General features: G+C 42.7%; 1 protein-coding gene across 12 annotated transcripts in view; it reads right to left on the bottom strand.

The window, feature by feature from the left end:
* The window catches only part of LOC144601969 (ERC protein 2), a 552,614-nt gene that overhangs the window by 413,102 nt on the left and 117,252 nt on the right, over nt 1–22,260 (bottom strand). For all 12 annotated transcript variants that reach the window (XM_078414628.1, XM_078414617.1, XM_078414626.1 and 9 more), the window contains one exon: nt 15,661–15,735. In XM_078414628.1, the coding sequence (XP_078270754.1) occupies nt 15,661–15,735 (75 nt within the window). The remainder of the gene's footprint in view (nt 1–15,660; nt 15,736–22,260) is intronic.

Below are 22,260 nucleotides of genomic sequence, written 5' to 3'. Positions count from 1 at the left end.
ACCTGCCTTATTGTAGACATTGGACTTTTTCTCTGGAACTGTAATGCTACAATGCTGGGGAACTATATTTCACACTCTACTACATTTCTCTTTATTCTACCTGTTGTACCTGATTGTATTCATGCATCGTATTATCCAATTTCATCAGTCATAGGAGCAGATTTGGGCCATTCGGCCCATTGAATCTACTCCACCATTCAATTGTGGACGATCTCTCTTCCCCTCTCAACCCCGTTCGTTCTCCTGCCTTCTCCCCATAATCTTTGACACCCTTACTAATCAAGAATCTGTCAATTTCTGCTTTAAATATACCCAATGCATTGGCCTCCACAGCCACCTGTGACTTGACTGGATAGCACATAAAAACAAAGCCTTTCATTGCACCTCGGTACACGTGACAATAATAAAGCAACTCCAAAATCTTGTTACAAAGCCCAACTGTTTAATACTTCCCCAGGTAACATTGCATTACCTTCACTCATCACCAGAGTAACCTCTTACACTTCCTCAATTGAGGCATAACGATTATTAGCATCTTTACTTTTATAGACAATAGACAATAGGTGCAGGAGGAGGCCATTCGGCCCTTCGAGCCAGCACCGCCATTCAATGTGATCATGGCCGATCATTCTCAATCAGTACCCCGTTCCTGCCCTCTCCCCGTACCCCCTGACTCCGCTATCCTTAAGAGCTCTATCTAGCTCTCTCTTGAATGCATTCAGAGAATTGGCCTCCACTGCCTTCTGAGGCAGAGAGATTGGGTTATTTAAATACATTTGATCTACAATGTATTTCCCCAAAAGTAATAAAAAACAATTATAGTTGCTCAGAGGTTTTTGGACAATAAACATGTTGTCAGTGATTATGTTTTTAGTAAGTTGAATAGTGTACCTGAACGGTTTCAAAAAATCTAACATAAGAGTCAGAAGGTGGTGGAAATATATGGGGATAACAGGCTGCCATAGTTGAGGCAGGTACTTTAATAACATTTCAAAGAACCTTGGACAGATATATGGATAGGAGAGATTTTGAGGGATATGGGCCAAACACGAGCAAATGGAACTAACTTAGATGGGGCATTTTGGTCGTCATGAACAATTGGCGTCAATGGCTCTGATTTCCATGTTGTATGACATTATGACTCTAATAAACATTTAGCTTTCTTCACGTATATAATCTTCTTCAAACACCTTGGTCCACCTCTTAATTCTTTGCAAAAGGCTAAAAAAATCCATTACATTTTGGAAGGGTCCAATTATATATTTTTAATCAGGACAGGAGTGAACTATTATTCCACCTTTAATTACATTTGTTCTGCTGAATGTTAGTCAAACATCAGTTTTTAGTCGTAAAAAATAATGCATTAATAATGCATTTTCTGATGAATATTATCAAAGGTTCACTTTAAATCTAGAACAGCAAAGGACAGTCAAATTTAATTCCACTTAAATGATTGTCCGAACACAAAACAAATAAAAATATTGTTCAAACATTTCTGTCATGTTTGCCTTTTAACGTGAAACTTGAGCTGCTTTTAACTGCAGGTATTAAATTTAAGTTTGTAAATGTTCAAGTGCTTCCAGAGTAAAAACAAATCTGATTTCAATCAAGTAACTTTTAACTGTGATGTGAAGAATTCTAACTTAATAGTTCTAGAATTTCTTACATAAAAATGGATCAACTGGGGAAAAGAACCAAAGATAATTTGCTGATTTACTGTTGGGATTTAAAACACACATGACAGCATCAGAAAGGTATTAAGCTCATAAGTTCATAAGTGATAAGAGTAGAATTAGGCCATTCGGCCCATCAAGTCTACTCCACCATTCATTCATGACTAATCTATCTTTCCCTCCTAACCCCATTCTCCTGCCTTCTCCCCATAACCCCTGACACCCGCACTAATCAAGAATCTATCTATCTCTGCCTTAAAAATACCCATTGACTTGGCCTCCATATTCATCTGTGGGAATGAATTCCACAGATTCACCACAACATGTAAGGATGGCACGTTTCCTTCTCCAAAGGACATTGGAAAACCGGAATCTTTCAACCACCAATATGTTTCATGGTTGCTATTGCTAATAATTGTTTCTTAGTTTATAATTTTGGTTTATAGTTTTTTTTGGGTGGGTGGGCGTGTGTGAGGATCGCTGCCATTGCCAGCATTCACTGTGCACCCCACATTACCATTGAGAAACTGATGGTGAACCATCTTTTGAGCTGCAGCAGTGTTTCTGATGAAGCAATGCTCTTGTTGGACGTTCGTGGACTATTACTTTATTGTAATGGCGGTCGCCATTGGTGGAGCAGGGGCACGTGGCCGCTGGCTGGGTGAGATCACGTGGGGCGCGGGCGGGGCGGTGATGTCACCTTGTCCCGTATTTGGGAGTGAGGAAGTTGGCAACCCTAGTGGTGCAGGAGGCAGATACAACAGCAGTTTTTAAGCGGCTTATAGAAAGACACATGGATATGCAGGGAATGGAGGGATATACATCAGGTGCAGGCAGATGAGATTAGTTTAACTCGGCATCATGTTTGACACGGATATTGTGAGCTGAAGAACCTGTTCCTGTGCTGTAGTGTTCTACGTTGTTAGAAAGTCTTCCCTTGGTACCTCAATTGCCTCTGGCATAGGAACTTAAAAAATCAATCACATTATGCATATTTAGAGACATAGAAAATAGGCCATTTGGCCCCTCGAGCCAGCACTGCTATTGAATATGATCATGGCTGATCATCCAGAATCAGTACCCCGTTCCTGCCTTCTCACCATATCCCTCGATTCCGTTAGCCCCAAGAGCTAAATCTAACTCTCTCTTGAAAACATCCAGTGAATTGGCCTCCACTGCCTCCTGTTGAAGAAACCTTTGCAATAGAATGCTAAACATGAAGTTCATCAGTGATGCAGCATTAGAAATAAGCAACTTGTTTTTGCAGCCACATGCTACGTTGCTCAATGACAAATCTTTGATAGACTTTCCACATGGTCACAATTATTGTGTCCAACACAGTTAGGCAGATCATTGCTCACGTCAGGTCTATTCCGGATACTTAAAGTGGTTTCCTGCTGCAATCTTCTGTGGTTTGGAAAAATGTACAGCAGCTTGGGTACCTGGGAAATTGCTGTCATTAAAGGAGGTGTGCAAAAACACTTCCTCTTGCCAGGACTATAGGGTGTGAGCTACAGGCAGAGGTTGAGTAGGCTGGGACTCTATTCCATGGAGCGTAGGAGGATGAAGGGTGATCTTATAGAGGTGTATAAGATCATGAGAGGAACAGATCGGGTAGATGCAGAGAGCCTCTTGCCCAGAGTAGGCGAATCGAGAACCAGAGGACATAGGTTTAAGGTGAGGGGGAAAAGATTTAATAGGAATCTGAGGGGTAACTTTTTCACACAAAGAGCAGTGGGTGTATGGACCAAGCTGCCAGAGGAGGTAGTTGAGGCTGGGACTATCCCAACGTTTAAGAAACAGTTAGACAGGTACATGGATGGGACAGGTTTGGAAGGATATGGACCAAACGTGGGCAGGTGGGACTAGTGTAGATGGGACATGTTGGCCGGTGTGGGCAAGTTGGGCCTGTTTCCATGCTGTATCACTCAATGACTCTACAATGAGAAGAATTCTGCCCAATGGTTAGGTGTGAAGGGGCAAACAGCCACTAAAATGTGTATATGACCACGGTTACCTTCCATGCAATGAAACATGGACTGTCCGCGGTGAAACTGGGCAGATTTGTAACTGGATAAGACAACAGAAGATCAGGGCGGAAAGGATGTGTGCTGAGTTCACCACTTTTAACAAACAGGTCATGGAGACCCTTGTGGATAAAACTGAAAGAAACAAAAGGAGTCATGTGCAAAGTCCTGGAGGTAGTTGTGAATGGGCGAACAAGAAGAAAAGAGAAATCAGCCAAGCCAGCCGCAAAGCCAGAGTGCCTTTAATGGGGGATTTTAAATCTCACGCATGAAGTGATAAGGAAAGTTTGTGTGTGCAAAATTCACAGATGAATCAGGATAATATTCTGCACTGATATGATCCCAAAGTCAACAATTCACCTCTACCCTGTAACGAACATTGGACTTTGTCTCTGGAACAGGTGCACTGCAATGCTGAGAACTAATTCCCTTTGTTCTACCTATTGTGTTTGAGGTTGGCTTGATTGCATTGATGTACAGTATTCTCTGATCTGATTGATCAGCGTGCTAAACAAAGTTTCTCACTGTACCTCGGTACACGTGACAACAATAAACCTAAACCAAACAGTTTGAATAATAATGATCATAATGTCACTGAATCCAACACAACAATTGAAAGGGAGAGAACAGTCACAAAAACATGCATTTGGCCAAGATTAACTTTTCATGCAACGAGACAGCAATTCTCCATGATGAACTGGGTATATTAGCTAATGAATAAAACAACAGAAAATCAGGGTGGGAAAAAGATTTTGCTGTGAATCCTCAAAACAGTAAAGACTCCAGAGGGAAACAGGCACAGCAAACTCCACTTTTTAGAAGAAAAGTCAGTTTATTGTAACACTAAACTGATTGAAAAAAACTACAAAGTGAAAAACCCTCACAGATTCCAGTGGCGGGAGATAACAAAAGATGACACAAAGTGCTGGAGTAACTCCGCACTTGGGAAAGAGAGCACTTAGGGGGGAGAAAGGAGAGAGAGGAATAATACCAGACCAATGGCGATATTAGTGGCACTGTAGTAAGAAAATGGTGTCAGTGAGACGATAACATGCCAAGTTTCCCATGGAAACCAATGTTGAATCCAAGATAGGGATTCACCAAAACTAATGTAAACAGTACTGGGAACAAAGAGTGTGATCCGTCTCCAGAACGAGATAGCTTCACTCCTTGGATGAAAGTAAACAGGTGAGAGCACCACAGATTTCTAAACAATTATCTTATAAAGTTCGACACAAAATGCTGGAGTAACTCAGCGGGTCAGGCAGCATCTCTGGAGAAATGGAATAGGTGATGTTTCCAATCGGAACCTTTCTTCAGACTGAAAGACTTCTACTTTTCTACAGAGATGCTGCCTAACCCGCTGAGTTATTCCACCATTTTGGGTCTATCTTCGGTGTAAACCAGCATCTGCATTTCCTTCCTACACATCTTACAAGGTTCTCTGGATTCCAAACTTTTTTTTAATGTTGGAAAACTGTACATGCACGCAGTTTATTTTAAGAAAGACAAGATATAGAGATCAGGATGTAAAGTCTGATGGATGTTATGTGGAACCAGCGTGCAGTTGGAAAGGGCAGGTTAAGCTCAATGAGCCTGATTTAGTAAAAAAACAAAGTTTTGGTTGGAATTAACCTTGACTATTATTGAACTGAAGACAAATTATTGATGAGGCAAGAACTGGCAAGAAAGAGACACACATTAAAAAATACCCAGCAGAGCAAACTGACAGATACAACTAGTGGTATCTGCAACTTTCTTTGCAGAGTCTATAAGTGTTCACTTTCTTTGTAACTGAATGAATTGGGAGTAGGACAGAAAGCTGCATGTCCAGCTTGGCCAGTACTAATGTTAATTACTCGACAAATGTGAATCTGTGGAATTCTCTGCCTCAGAAGACAGTGGAGGCCAATTCACTGGATGAATTTAAAAGAGTTAGATAGAGCTCTAGGAGCTAGTGGAATCAAGGGATATGGGGAGAAGGCAGGCACGGGTTACTGATTGTGGATGGTCAGCCATGATCACAATTAATGGCAGTGCTGGTTCAAAGGGCCAAGTAGCCTCCTCCTGCACCTATTTTCTATGTTTCTTTGTTACTCCATTTATAGCAGTCACAATATAGACCGCCAAGCCACGCTAAGATCAGAACTCCCTTCCAAAAACTCTCAACCACTCTTGAAAATCTACCTCTTCGACAAAGCTTTTGGTCATCTTCCCCAATGTTGTCTTTTGTGGCTCAACGCCATTTTTTTGTTTAATCACGTTCCCCTGGAATGCATTTTGTTGCATTAATTGGACGCATTGACTACAGTTGAATGTATCTGAACAATGGAGGTCTCGGTATGGGGGGGGCCTCTGTGAGGGTGGGGGAGGGGTGAGAACGGGGGGGGGGGGGGGAAGATCAAAGGAGGACCTGTCGCAAATACTTTGTCAGCGTCCTTTATGTGGTAACCATTTGCATACCTTGGGCATGCAAGCAAAGAATTTCACAGCGACTTGTCCCATGTGACAGTAAAGTATTCATTCAAATAGTGGAGATTTTCTTCACGTTGGAAGGCTGTACGTAGTGGAGTGCCCCAAGGATCTGCTCTCGGCCCACAATTACATACCATCTGTAATAATGGTGGAGGAAGGACAAGGGTGCAAGGTATTTCAGTTTGCTGATGATATGAAAATAGCTGTGACGATATGTTGCAACTCTTGCACACACACTAAGTGAGTGGGATCTTGGCAAATGAAGTTTAATGTGGGAAAATGTGAGGTTGTTAAACTTCTGGGGAGATAGATTGTAAATAATGGAGAACAAAATTATTTGGGTGACACGGTGGCGCATCGGTAGAGTTGCTGCTTTACAGCGAATGCAGCGCCGGAGACCCGGGTTCCATCCCTGTACGGAGTTTGTACGTTCTCCCCGTGACTGCATGGGTTTTCTCCGAGATCTTCAGTTTCCTCCCACACTCAAAAGACGTGCAGGTTTGTAGGTTAATTGGCTGGGCAAATGTAAAAATTGTCCCTCGTGGGTATAGGAAAGTGTTAATGTGGGGGATCGCTGGTCGGCGCAGACCCGGTAGGCCGAAAGGGCCTGTTTCCGCGCTGTATCTTAAACTAAAAACGAAACTAAAAGGGATTTAGATGTTCATATTAATCACAAAAACTTAACACGGAAGTGTTGGATGGAAAATGGCCCTTGGGAGTATTGAGGCTCAGAGAGTCCATAATATCTCTAAAGGTGGCAAAACTGGATGGTGGTAAAGAGAGCAGCATCTCTGGATAGAAGGAATGAGTGACGTTTCATGTAGAGACCCTACTTCAGTCTGGCAAATGTGCGCCAACCAGTGATCACCCAGTACACAAACACTATCCAACACACACCAGGGACAATTTACAATTTTACCAAGCCAATTAACCTACAAACCTGCACGTCTTTGGAGTGTGGAAAGAAACTGGATCACCCAGAGAAAACCCACGCAGATCACAGAGAGAACGTACAAACTCCGTACAGACAGCACCCGTAGTCAGGATCGAACCCCCGGGTCTCTGGCGCTGTAAAGCATCAACTCTACTGCTGCGCCACCGTGCCGCCCTGAAAGTATTTAAAAATATCTGGATGAAGATTGGAATCAGTGGGTAGAGCCTCACAGCGCCAGACATCCAGGTTCAATCCTGACCTGCTTCAGTGCAGCGCCACTCTTCGACTCAACAAAATGGGGGCAGCACGGTGGTGCAGCGGTAGAGTTGCTGCCTTACAGCACCAGAGACCTGGGTTCCATCCTGACTGTGGGTGCAGTCTGTACGGAGTTTGTACATTCTCCCTGTGACCCGCGCGGGTTTTTTCCGGATGCTCCGGTATCCTCCCTCACTCCAAAAGACGCGCAGGTTTGGAGTTTAATTGGCTTCTGTAAATTGTCCCTATGTGTGTAGGATAGAACTAGTATGCGGGTGATCGATGGTTTGTACGGGCGAGGGTTGAGTCTGCTTTGGCAGCTTACAACACAGCGACATGAACGTTGATTTATTCAATTTGATGTGACTCTTGCATTCCCTCTCTCTCCGCCTCTACCCCACCCTAGTTGTCCTGCTAGCTTTACAGTTCGTATCACGTCGTTATCACCTCCGTCACAACCAACAATGGACCATTGTGGGGTCTTTGGCCATCGATGCCGGCTCTGATTTGTTCGACACCTTTCCATACCTTCTGGTTTCCCCCTCTCCCCGACTCTCAGTCTGAAGAAAGGTCTTGCCCCGAAACGTCACCTATTCCTTTTCTCCAGATATGTTGCCTGACCCGCTGAGTTACTTCAGCATTTTGTGTCTATCTAGGGTTAAGTTACATATTTGCTGGAAAGGCTAAAGGTAGCTGCTATTTTTTCATGACAGAAACAGCACAACAATTGGATTTTTAACAAGCTTCCTTGTTAATCGTTTTCTTTAAACTTGCTCTCAATTTTTTTAAATTCCAGCCTGTAATTTAATGTCATGAACACAAGCATTAGGTTCTCCAGATCTATCACACTTAATGTGATTGTCATTGCCATTTCTCCCTGCTGACATTCATCATGTGCTCAGCCTCTGAGCCTCAGGTTCTACAATTGCCTCCCCTTGAAATCAATCAGATTAACCAAGTTTACCCTTTCATCATTTGTTTTTTGGCTAGTACCAATATAATTTCTCACAGATCTCATTAAAGATGATTCAGCATTGATAACTGTTTACTTAAGATTCAAGCCATCAGCAATGCAGACAACTCAAGGCATCCTCACCATTGGCATGCACCAAACTTTACAAAGCAATCTTTCCAAATATAATTCTGCTGTTTCTCATCAATTTAATTACTTGACACAAATGCAAAACACATTCACAATTAGCCATCGCTTCACAGAGTGATGGAAAAATACTTCGAGTCCAAGCTGAAATCCTGCTTGTAAAGAAGGATTGCCACAGTAAAAGTTTGATACCAATACTGAATTAGATTACAAGGTGTTTACGTTGGACTTGATTAAAAATACAGGCTATGTAAAACTTTATGGCAGAGAGAAAAGTTACAACAAAAAATGTTTTTGAATTGAAAAGTGTCTGATCATGAATAAATCTTGGAATCACAGTGGAAGAAATGCAATAACACTGATGGCTTTATTCAGCATCAAATGATCATTAAAATGGCAATGCTTACTTTTGTCTACAAGGAATTGGGAATTCAGTGGAACACACACACACACACACATGCAGAGTGGACCGGAAATCCAAGTGAACTTACCTGCCATATCCTATCAGGCCCAAAGTCATATGACGTTGAACGCTGCAATAAGTATATCATTAGAAGTGCCAACATTCTATTCAACGTGTCTTCATTGATGGATGTAGATTGGGGGAGGGAGGGGGTACTTTAAATATTCCAGCTCTTAATCTTTAGCTTTAAATTTTAAGGCCTACAGTTCTAACCAGTCAGAGGTGCAAATAATAATTTATAGTTTCAACCTGGAACAGAGGTTTTTTTTAAAAACCACAAGAAACTACAGATGCTAGAATCTTGAGCAAAAGCAAAGTGCTGGTGGAACTCAGCGAGTCGAGAAGTATCTGTGTATGGAATGGGCAGAAGGTGTTTTGTGTCGGGACCCTTCTTCAGACTAAAGCAACCTTCCTTTTCCAGCTTTTTTCCCCCAAAATCAGTCCGAAGGATCCAGACCCGAATCGCCATTTGTCAATTCCCTCCGCAGATGCTGCCTGACCCACTGGGATCCTCCAGCACTTTGTGTTTTGATTTGTGTCTCAAAGAAATCAAGCAGTCCCAACTAAAACTACATTATCAAAATGACCATGCTACTGACTTATTCAAAGTAACACTTTGGGTTAACATACGATGAGCATTTGACGGCCTTTACTGGCTGGAGTTTAGAAGAATAAGTGGGGACCTCTTTGAAATGTATAGAATAGTGAAAGGCTTGGATAGAGAGGATCTTTCCATTAGTGGGAGAGTCTAGGACTAGAGGTCATAGCCTCAGTATTAAAGGACGTTCCTTTAGGAAGGAGATGAGGAAGAATTTCTCTAGTCAGTGAGTGGTGAATCTGTGGAATTCTTTGCCACAGAAGGCTGTGGAGGACGTCAATGGATATTTTTAAGGCAGAGATAGATAGATTCTTGATTAGTACGGGTGTCAGGGGTTATGGGGAGAAGGCAGGAGAATGGGGTTAGGAGGGAGACATAGATCAGCCATAATTGAATGGCAGAGTGGACTTAATGGGTCACATGACCTTATGACCTAAAAACTGAATTATACTTAAAAATAAGTTGTAGGAATTCAAAGAGGACACGTCAATGAAAATGAAAACCAAACAGGCAGCTCAGAATGGAAATTAGAAAGGGCAAAAGAATCTGAGGGTAAACAATGTCCAACGTTCAAGAAGTTGGATGCAACAAACTTTCAGAAGGAATAAATTACAGATGTGATGAAGCAGATGGAAGACTTAGAAAACCAAATTCACCCAGCTGGCTGCTGAAGGAAGACACAGAATGTGCACGTCAGGTAAATGCATGCAATCTGGAAGCTCCTAACAAGGAGGTGAAGCAAGTGAATGAAGCAGAGATGTGAGAGAAGCACGAAGCAGATGAGATCACCGACAGTGAGCAGACGTGAATGAATAGACTTAGTTCAAAGAGAAGTGAAACAACCCGGGTACACGCCAGAGGGGAAAGCAAGTACTCTCAGGCGTTGGAATCATGCAACAAGCCTGGCACATGAGATGAGTGCTGATCCAGCTACAAAGGATGATGATTAAGCACAAGGAAATGACAAATGCATTGGTGTGGCTTATTGAATTATTCCCAAATAATCGGCAACCAGGTTTGGGAAAAACACTTACAACGTTCAGTAGTGATCATCTGCATATTACCACATGTTATTAAACTATAAACTGCTTTTTTATTGTCTTATTTCCTTCTTATGCAGAAACGTTCAGTGTGCTCAAAACAAGAGCTACAGGGCAGTGAGCAATGGTCATAAGATAAGATCATATGTGATAGGAGTAGAGTCAGGCCATTTGGCCCATCGAGTCTACTCTCCCATTCAATCATGGCTGATCTATCTCTCCCTCCTAACCACATTCTCCTGCCTTCTCCCCATAACCCCTGACACCCGTACTAACCAATAATCTATCTATCTCTGCCTTAAATATCTTCACTGACTTGGCCTCCACAGCCCTCTCATATGTTACGCTCATCATAGGTTAACCTACTCACTCCTGGGATCATTCTTGTAAACCTCCTCTGAACCCTCTCCAGAGCCAGCACATCCTTCCTCAAACATGGGGCCCAAACTTGCTCACAAAGGTGGTCAGATGGAAAGAATGTCCATGAGAAGGCACTGTATTAATTACTGGTAAAGGTTGATTGTGGACGCCATTTCCTGGTGATCTGAGCATTTGCTTGCTTGACTAGGACTGCAAGACTTTCAGACATTTACAGCATTATTTTCTAACCCTCTGAAAACAAGGGAAAGGACCAGAGTTCTGATGGTCCGCACTGTTCCTCAAGCATGTAAGTTCGATGATCAACTTGCTCTCGAATAAGCTTCTCGCCTACGATAGTCTAAGGGAATGGGCAGTTAATATCCCATTGTAACTTGCGACCTACATGAAGCAAACAATTTGTGTTGCCGCTCCGCCTACTTAAAATATCCAGACAGATACCCGGACACAAAAATTGGTCTGCAGGATCTTGACTGAAAGTTTGAGGAATGAAGCTGCCTTATCTCCCATCATCAAATGACCCTGCCGGAGATGCCAGAAGAAAACCAAAGAAATTCAAGGCAATTTCTAGCTCCCCTCCTCAACCCAGTCTTGGTAATGGCACAATGTGGACGTTGGCCAATTTCATGTTCTTGCTGAAGCAATGAGCTGAAGAAAGCCATCCACTCTGCCTTCAGAACGTCTGGTCACCACATTAGATTAAGTTCCAGCCAGCACTACACTGCTTCAGTGCTAGAGTTGGGTCACTAAACCAACAACAATCGGTTTTCAGACTCTGCCCTGCTTTTCAGGAACCAGCTATTGACATGGCATCAGAGACTTTTGGCCTTGCACGTGAACGAATCATTTTCATAATAGCATTCACTGCTGATCTCAGCCTGCTCTACTCAGCATGGCTTTTTTTGAGTTAATGCAAACACATCAGCTGTGCAGATGTTAGTAATTAAAGATTGTTATGGTTAGGAGTACCAGAGGTATACCCACGGTTTAGCTTATCTTGGGTAGCCCAACATCAAGGTGAACGCACACAAAGCCACATAATTTACAGCTTTAATGGGAACAATGAGCGTATTGTGCCCTGGCCAGGATTAGGAAATATCACACAAGCCAGTCCTGGATAAATGCCTCTGTTTTATTGGGTTTGATATCAGGCAAGGTTTTTGAACTTGCCTGAAAGAAGTAGCAAGGGCCAGAAAAGTCCTGAAGGAAATTAAATTATTTTGATTCTAAATAAATTTGTGGAAAATCCAATAAAAAAATTCCTTTGGGACCAGACGTTCCATGGGAGCCTGGGTGATAGAGAGGTAGACACTGCCCGATCCATCACGAACACTGACCTCCCCACCATCAAAGGGATCTACAGAGAGTGGTGCACACCACCCAGTCCATCACGGGCACTGACCTCCCCACCATCGAAGGGATCTACAAGGGGTGCTGCCTCAAAAGGACCAGCCAATACCATGAAAGACCCATGGCACCCAGGCCACGCTCATCATCTTGCTACCACCATTGGGAAGGTGGTGAAGGATTCTGAAAACCATGACCACCATTCAAGATGTCTTCCCTACATCAGGCTCTTGAACACCACACACTACTAACCTCTACAATGAACTAGGGACTGTCTTTGGTTTGCACTAGTTTAATTAATCCTTGACAAAATGATGCATCTTTCGTTTAGTTTGGACATACAGCACGGAAACAGCCCCTTCGTCCCTCCAAGTTCGCACCGACCAGCGATCCCCGCACACTAACACTGTCCCACACACAATAAGGACAAGTTGACATTGAGAACCAAGCCAATTAACCTACAAACCTGTAGGTCTTTGGAGTGTGGGAGGAAACCGAAGCTCTCAGGGAAAACCCATGTGGTCAAGGGGAGAACGTACATTCTGTGTACAGAATCATCCGTAGTCGGGATGGAACCTGGGTCTCTGGCGTTGTGAGGCAGCAACTCTACCGCTGCGCCATCGTGCCACTCCATTAGGGTATTAGGGTTATTAACTTATTGAACTTTGATTATGGTGTTATCTGTGAGTACTGTGTTTGCAGGCCTGTTATGCTGCTGCAAGTAAGAATTTCATTGTCCTGCTACATGTGACGATTAAATTCTGACTGTTCCTTGATGGGACATGGCAGTTGCTAATAACACCGGCATTTGATGCCCAACCCCCTCATGCAATGAGATGGTAGTTAAGAGTCAACCATGGTGGTGGGTCTACAATCGCATGTACACAGGCTGGCAAAAAAGACATTTGTGATCCAGATGGGTCATTTGACAAACCAGTAGTTTGCGGTAACTTTTCCAAGGATTTGTTTTATACTTCCAGATTTATTTAATTACTTGAATGCAGATTTCCCAGCTGCCATGGCGGGATTTGGATTCAGTCTCTCAGTCAATCTTGGAGCTCTCTGGCTGATGATCTGATAACTTAACCATTATGCCACCTAAAACCTCCATGGCAGTCGAGTGGGATTTAAGGAGAATTATAGAGGCAGGAGTTCAATACATTATAAAATGGGGCCTCACCATATTTAGGTGTCGATTTATTATTGTAACATGTACCAAGGTACAATGAAAAGCTTTGTTTTGCATGCTATTCAAACAGATCAGAAATACCATGCATAGATACAATCAGTTCAAACTCACATACAATAGATAGAACAAAGGGGAAGATACAGAGTGGCAGAATATAGTTCTCAGCATTGTAGCGCATCAGTTCCACAGCCAAAGTCCAATGTCCACAATGGGGTAGAGGGGAATCTGACAGTACCATAGCTAATGGAAGGACCGTTCAGAAGCCTGGTAATGGAGGGGGTTAAGCCGTTCCTGAGTCTGGTGGTGCGTGCTTTCAAGCTTCTGTATCTTCTGCCAGATAGGACCAGGGAGAAGAAGGAATGACCGGGATAGGATGTGTCTTTGATTTTGTTGGCTGCTTTTCTGAGGCAGCATGAGGCGTAGATGGAGTCAATGGTGGGAAGGTTCATCTCTGCGATGGACTGGGCTACATCTACAAATCTCTGCAAATGATATCTATTCAGATATGCGGGTACATAATCAACCTGAGATCCATTTAAGAATGTTTCATGCCAACACTAATAAATAGCGGCATTGCGAAAAACCTAATTACTCCACTGGAAGCTTTTTAAAATTTCTTTTTGCATATTGTTCCGTTTAGTAATTGATTAACAAATTATAATTTCAGTGATCCTTTTAACGTTTTTGCAGAAAGAATTGTTTGATAAGCAATCACTATTCCGAGTTGAAATCTTTGGCAATTGACAAGTAGCAGCACAGCAGTTGACCCGTGATTAATTCAGTTGATAATAACAATGATAAAGGGGCAAATGGGCGAAATGAAAGACCTACAAAGGGGTCCCTTCTGGGAATATATGCCTAATTTCTAAAAACTGCAGTGCAACTACCGAGAGAGCATCAAATGGTGCTTCAAAGGGTGAAGCCGGGCGGCGAGGCCTAGCTGGGCGGCGACGCCTAGTCTGGGCCTAAGGAGCCTCAGTGGTGGTGGCGATGGGAGCCTCGGCAGCGATGGGGCCCCGCGATCGATAAGCGTGAGGGGGGAGGGGAAGACAATGGGGACCCGGCATGCGGGACCACCGTGAAGGACGGTGGGAGAACAAAGGGTGGGGGAAGGGGAGGGAGGGAGACTCTAGTTTAGAATCCTCTGCGCAGGGGATAAGTCTGTGTTTGTTTGTTTGTTTGTTCCGGTGAAGGCGCTGTGCACACGGCAGCCAGCCAACAGTCGCTTGCCTTTTTCTTTTTGTTTTCACTTTTAATTTCAAGTTTTCCGTGTACCTTGTTGTGTATTGGGACTGTAGGCAGACCAATATGCCTCCGGGGATGAATAAAGTTTTATCGTATCATATCGTATCACTCAAATACACGAAATAGTCAGATCTACAGGTTAAGCCGTCAGCCTGTGCACCTGTGAATTAGAGGCCTGCTTGTCTTTGCAGAAATTAAACCTCAATAAAGCAACAAAAAAAATTGCCAACCTGTCAATTGCTTCTTAAAAATGTGCATATATCGATAGTCAGAATTTTTTTAAATTAAATATCTGACAAAGTCTCAAAACCAAACTAACGTCTTAAATGGTAGATTAAATAAACAAGTACATATTTCCCCCCAAAATCCATTGTATTCTAATTTATATAATAGTTTAATTGTTTAATGGAAATTAGCACGTGTAACTCTGATAAAAGAATAGTCGGTGCATTTCCCTTTCTATACTATTTCAGCTTGAGCCTCAGAATTGAAGCATTTCCTTTGAAGCATTTCCTTTCTTAGACTCTACTACATACAACTCGCTTTTGGGAGATTTTAGCAAAGTCAACAAAAGCTATATGACTTTTAATGTTTAGTGACACATTATGAAATTAATATTTTGTTAAGAATTCCAGGTTTACACATTTAGTCAATTGAGAACATGGCATCAATTATGCAATCGAGCATTAGGAACAGAACAAACTTAGCAAAGTTAATTTTATGAGAATATCAAACAGAGCCTGAACCATTTGGCAACTGGCAACACTATTTACATACGAGCTTTAGTACGTAACGTGTCAATTTGTCTTTAAAAGCGAATGATCAATTTGAAAACTGGTTTTAACAATGCAAAGATCTTGGTGGGACTGATGCCAAAGCATCAAATTACTTAATACATCACAGCACAGTAGCACGTTTAGTATCCAAACAGCCTTACCTTCATTTCAATGACGGTTTGTAGGGCCTTGGTTTTTGCGGTCTCTGGCTGTAGGGAGGATCTCCGGTGTAGTTCCTGTGGAGGTACACGATGAAAGGACACTTGTCGGCTCATTGTTCCATCACATGAAACGCAACACAATTTACAGACCCTCCTAAAGTAAACTGGTGAAATGGCCTGAACTCCACAGGTGCAGCCTTTGTTAATCTCCTGGCTACACTGGCGTTTCTAGCTTATGTTACTGTCATTGCCCACAGCGCATGTGTGCCATGACACCTTCCATCAATAATTGATGCCAACTCTGACAATGACAACAAATAAATGCTCCATCCATTTAATCCAATGCCCTGTTCCCCATTGTCAGACTTCAATGTATTCTCAACAGATAAACATGCCAAAGTCTCCACCCAGCTGCACGTCAAGAATGACACACATTCTGGGAAATAAGTTCTGTTGATGAAAATCATGCCCTGAGAAAAATGGAATTTAAAATCATGTGGTTAATATCAAGTAAACTCTCGAAACACTGACATCAAGACTAACCAGCTCTTCCATGGGTAAAATCTAGTCATCACAAAATATTTTTTGACCATTCATTATTTTAAAACAGGATGAAAGTGTGTTTTTGCATCTATTTTAGTGGAATGGAAGCAAAAACATTTTCTTCCATTTATATTTCTCAGCAAGACCTGTTGAAATTATATTCCAAAATATATAATCACGGAAGTGACAGTCTTCTGAAAGTCCAAGCATTAAAATACTAAACCTGCAAGTAAATATCTAAGACAGACTCAAACTGCTGGAGTAACTCATATTTCACTTGGGCATCGTACATCCAGTGGTATGAATATTGACTTCTCTAATTTCAAGTAACCTTTGCTTTCCCTCTCTCTCCCCATCCCTCCTCCTTCTAGTCCTGGTTCTGGTTGATTACTGCACAAACACCTCATAAGTGGTTGTCTCGCGCAGGTCTGAGTGAGTAGAGTAGTGATTCAATTTTGAAGTGGGCCTTCCTAATTCCTTCCTCGTTCTCCGACCAGTCTGACTGTGCCCCGATTAAATTTTATCTCTGTTTCCCTCGTTGTCACCTTCTCCTAGCTAACAATGATCTATTCTGCATTTCCCTTGATCCGCATCCCCTTTGATGTCTCATTCTCACACCTTCCTTACCTCTGTCGACCTGAAACATCTCCCGTTCTTTCTATCCAGAGATGTTGACTGTTCCGCTGAGTTACTACAACATTTTGTGTCTATCTTTGGTATAAACCAGCTTCTGCAGCTCCTTCCTACACAAGTAAATATCTAATATCTGTTATAATATTAACAATTCTTCAGAGTAATTATAAAAGGATCATGTTATTCTGCAATTATAGGCCGTACCCAGATAATGAACGGGTTCTGTTTGCGCTTTTGTCGATTTTGTCCATAAGTTGATTTTGTCCATAAGTCAGTAAGTGCACAAAATCACTCGAAAAGTAACCATACATACACTGTGCTGTAAGGAGGGGCATCAAAAGCACAGGAGAATGATAAGAAGTGGAGAATGATGGGAAAGTAGTTGTGCCACTTGTAGGAATGAACATATACATATAGACTTGTGAAAATAATATTATGGGAACTTGTTTATATGTAGGGGAATACTTAAATTGGGCATTTGTAACTCCAGGCCAGAATATATTTTGTTTAGCTTCAATAAAACAGCAAGCAGACCTATGAGTGGCACAGTGGCACAGATGATAGAGGTGTCGCCAGAGATCCCGGTTCAATACTGACCTCAGGTGCTGTCTGTGTGGAGTTTGCACTTTCTGCCTGTGGGTTTCCTCCCACATCCCAAAGACGTGTGGGTCTGTAGGTTAATTGGCTCTCTGTAAATTGCCCCTAATGTGTAGGGAGTGGATGAGAAAATGGGATAACATAGAACTGGCATGAACGGGTGATCGATGGTCGATGTCGACTCGGTGGGCCGAAGTGCCTGTTTCCGTGCTGTATCTTTGAACTAAACTAAATTAATATTATAATAATCAATGTGCCGTGCTAACATTTAAGTGATAGCTCTTCTATTTCAAATTCAGAAATATGCATCCAGCTAAAAACTACTTGTTTGGTTCTAGTGACAGTATTAGAAACAACACATTGATGAGAAAGTTGGATAATGTAGAACCAATGTGAACGGGTGATCGAGGGTTGGCCTGGACTCGGTGCGCTACACTGCATCTCTAAATTAACATGCTCTACCTGGAAAACTGGGCGTGGATTTTCAAACTGAGTTGTTCTTGTATATTCCATGGACTGAGGTGATCACAAAAGTACAGTGTGGTCTCACGACCTCCTTCACTGAAGCAGCACAAAGCAATTTCCCAGACTGGGATACATTAATGGATTTTCCAAGTAGAATTAAAACTGTAAAGCCAGGGGCATCATATGAGAAACTGTTTTCTCACCGCAAAGCCACTTTTCTAATAAAATGAGCTAAAAGATGACAATGAGGCATTGGTATGCTGTAGTGATTTAAGAAGGATAATTCCGCTTGCAATTTCCATATGGTTAACTACCTTAATTTGCAGACAAGGTTGCTGAACTGCTAATAAAAGACAGAATGCTCGAAGAACTCAGTGGATCAATAAGCAGCTGTGGAGGCACAAGGTGTGAGCGACCTTTCAGGTCAAGACTCTGCCCCAGGGCAGGGAGCAGAGAGGAATCATTGCCAGTATATAGCAGCGTAGGTGTTAGGGATTGAGAGGTGGGGAGATGGGGAGAGGATGGTGGGCAAATGGAACCAAGCAGGGGGAAGGGGATGGAAGAAGTCAAGTAAACAAGTGGACAGGTAAGTGTGTTCGGGAGGACAACACAGGGTGTGGCTAGACACAAGATGCTGGAGTAACTCAGCGGGACAGGCAGCATCTCTGGAGAGAAGGAATGGCTTTCTATCTAGAGGAATGGCCATTCCTTCTATCCAGAGATGCTGCCTGTCTCGCTGAGTTACTCCAGCATTTTGTGTCTGTCTTCAGTTTAAACCAGCATCTGTAGTTCCTTCCTACACAGGGTGTGGCAAACCTGGAACTGGAGCTTTCAATGTTCATGCCATAGGGTTGTCTGTGGAGAAGGTGCAGGTGAGCCCCTGCCTCACCTGGAAGGGCTTCTGAAATGTCCTCCTCTCTCCAGAATACATCTGTCATTTATTGTACAGTGACATTAAGATCTTCAAATGCCATTTAAAAGCCTAATTTTTCAGTCAGAGAGTTGTGAATCTGTGGAATTCTCTGCCTCAGAAGGCAGTGGGGGCCAATTCTCTGAATGCATTCAAGAGAGAGCTAGATAGAGCTCTTAAGGATAGCGAGTCAGGGGGTATGGGGAGAAGGCAGGAACGGGGTACTGATTGAGAATGATCAGCCATGATCACATTAAATGGCGGTGCTGGCTCGAAGGGCTGAATGGCCTCCTCCTGCACCTATTGTCTATTGTCTAATTTCATTAATTTATACAGCAATTGTTTGCTTTATAAGTCACTGCACTGGCTTCAACATCTCAGTACATGTTTAAATAGTTTAGTTTTCCCCACAATCAATTGCAGCCACCTTTAATAATGGGAATGATTTTGCAGTTGAAGGTGGTTGCGGAGTTGCACAATACATACCTGCCAGGGCAGACAAGTTGGTATCTGTCGTGAGGCTGACAATCCGACAAAGGCAAACCATAGGATGCTTTGTGCCTGAGAAACCAAACCCTCAGATGGAAGATGCTCTTGTCCATTAACAGCTTATCATTGTTCATCAGGATAAGATCACCTAATGCCCCCTCATTTACTTAATTAAAGTGCCAAGATCTGCCACAAAGATCCAAAGTCCAACAGACAGTAACTGTACACAGAAAGGTTTATGAATATCGGTCATTAAAGCTGTCGTAAAACCAGAGCGAAACAAAACTGCTTTGTCTTGCACTTCAGGTACTGACCTTTGGATCAAGGGTTACTTTAACTGTCCAAGTCACCGCTGATATGGTTAAAGCAACTCCCACATCATGGAGTTCTTGAGGCCAAAGTAGTTACGTTACTCAACAGTTATGTCTGCCACTCAACTTTTCAGAGGGCTTTTTAACTATCTCAAGTGAAATGTAATATTCAGTGAAGCTCTGTTATATTATATATATACACCACACCGCAGACTGGCGTGGAAGGATAGGAAAACAAATGTGATTGAATAACTAAGAATAGCTAAAGTAGCCCAGAGATCTGAGAGGAGAAATATAGCACTTAAAGCAGCTTTGCAAGCTCTAATAAACATGAACCTTGCATGAACAGATAGATTGAAAAATAAGACATTATTTTAACATGTATCAAAGCATATTTGCAGTAGAATTCCTTACTGTAAAAGAGTGTGCAACAATGATATCAGAAATGCTAATGTTATACCCATCATAATTGGCTCTGTATGCCAAGGGTAGCTCAATAGAGAGTATATTTTAAAATTACACAAGGCTTTAGTTTAGTTCAGCATCTAAACTTGTGTATGGTAGGTGGACAGAACCAGGAGTGAAAGGGGGGCAAAAATGGGTGGTTGGTGTTTGGAGGGGTAGGGTAGGAGAAAGTGTTGGAGGAGATGTACAATTCTGTTAATCTGGCACATGGCAGCTTGTTGGCGTTAGGCTGGTAGATTTCGGTTGTTATTCCTATTGCTGTCACAACATCATTCACATATATTTTTAAGATGGTAAAGCAATATAAATTTTACAGAGAGTGCCAAAGGGCTGCGGAAACTGGGCTTGGGTGAACTTTGAATGAGTGCAGGGAATGTTGTCTGAGTGCTACGTGATCACCCATGAGCCTAATGCCAGAGAACAGTGATCTCCAGATACAGATTGTCACAAAGTGCTGGAGTAACTCAGCAGGTCAGGCAGCATCTCGGGAAAGAAGGAATGGGTGACGTTTCAGGTCGAGACCCTTCTTCAGACTGAAGAAGTCTCGGGTCAAGACCCTTCTTCAGACTGAAGGGTGTCGACCCGAAACGTCACCCATTCCTTCTCTCCCGAGATGCTGCCTGACCCGCTGAGTTACTCCAGCATTTTGTGACTACCTTCGATTTAAACCAGCATCTGCAGTTTTTTCCCTATACAGATTGTCACATATTTACAATAAGTAGTCTTTGGAATTAAGTGTTTCTTGTTTGATGTGGATGAACTAGAAATGTACAACAAGCAAAGAAAAGTTCCTGCTATGAGATTCCATAGAAGTTGATGGTCACCGGTAGTCAAGACTATTCCTTTGCGACATGGTCATTTTACACCTTTCCATCTAACCCTGCAATAGGCACAATTTGAAACTCCCAGCCAGTAAATCACCAATTGAACATTGGAGAACCAACCGTAGCGTATGTTTACCATGTATGCTTACCCTGACACTCATACAACTTGCCTCACCCCTAATCCCAGATCACACACCAAACATATAAATCTCTTAAAGGATTGGACAGGCTAGATGCGGGAAAAATGTTCCCTATGTTGGGGGAGTCCAGAACCAGGGGTCACAGTTTAAGAATAAGGGGGAGGCCATTTAGGACTGAGATGAGGAAAAACTTTTTCACCCAGAGAGTTGTGAATCTGTGGAATTCTGTGCCACGGAAGGCAGTGGAGGCCGATTCACTGGATGTTTTCAAGAGAGAGTTAGATTTAGCTCTTAGGGCTAGCGGAATCAAGGGATATGGGGAGAAAGCAGGAACGGGGTACTGATTTTAGATGATCAGCCATGATCATATTGAATGGCGGTGCTGGCTCGAAGGGCCGTATGGCCTCCTCCTGCACCTATTGTCTATGTTTCTAAACAAAAAAAAACTGCCATGCAACAACCTCAGTGAGAAATCCCAAATTAAAGAGTTGTATTTCTTTGCACAACCAGTAGATGGCGATTTTATTAAATTCCCAGTTTAAACTTGTATAGTTTATTTTATCATTACTGTCATGTGTACCGAGGTACAGGGAAAAGCTTTTTGTGGCATGCTATCCAGTTAACGAAAAGACGATACATGATTACAAATAAGCCGCTCACAGCGTACAGATGCAGGTCAAAGCCGCCACAGCCAGACATAAAAACAGCTTTGTTCCACGAGCAGCAGCTCTACTCAAGACAAAAGTCTGTAGCCTCCTTTTGCTCTGGTATTTTATTTCATTCTTCCCACGTTTAAATTATAATGTTTTATTTTTAATTGTCTACTGTATATCGTGTTGTTACTTGCGAACAAAGCACCAAGGCAAATTCCTTGTATGTGTACATACTTGGCTAATGACATTTATTCAATTCAATAACGTTTAGTGCAAGATAAAGTCCAGTGAAGTCTGATTAAAGATAGTTCAGAGGTCTCCAACGAGGTAGTTGAGAGGTCAGGGTGGTGTGGGTCAGTGAGAGTGTGGCCAGGGTGGTGTGGGTCAGTGAGAGTGTGGCCAGGGTGGTGTGGGTCAGTGAGAGTGTGGCCAGGGTGGTGTGGGTCAGTGAGAGTGTGGTCAGGGTGGTGTGGGTCAGTGAGAGTGTGGCCAGGGTGGTGTGGGTCAGTGAGAGTGTGGCCAGGGTGGTGTGGGTCAGTGAGAGTGTGGCCAGGGTGGTGTGGGTCAGTG

The sequence above is a fragment of the Rhinoraja longicauda genome, chromosome 17 (assembly GCF_053455715.1).
Source record: "Rhinoraja longicauda isolate Sanriku21f chromosome 17, sRhiLon1.1, whole genome shotgun sequence".
Classification (NCBI taxonomy): domain Eukaryota; kingdom Metazoa; phylum Chordata; class Chondrichthyes; order Rajiformes; family Arhynchobatidae; genus Rhinoraja; species Rhinoraja longicauda.
The sequence above is the reverse complement of the archived record's forward strand: the minus strand, read 5'-3'. Positions and strand labels throughout refer to the sequence as shown.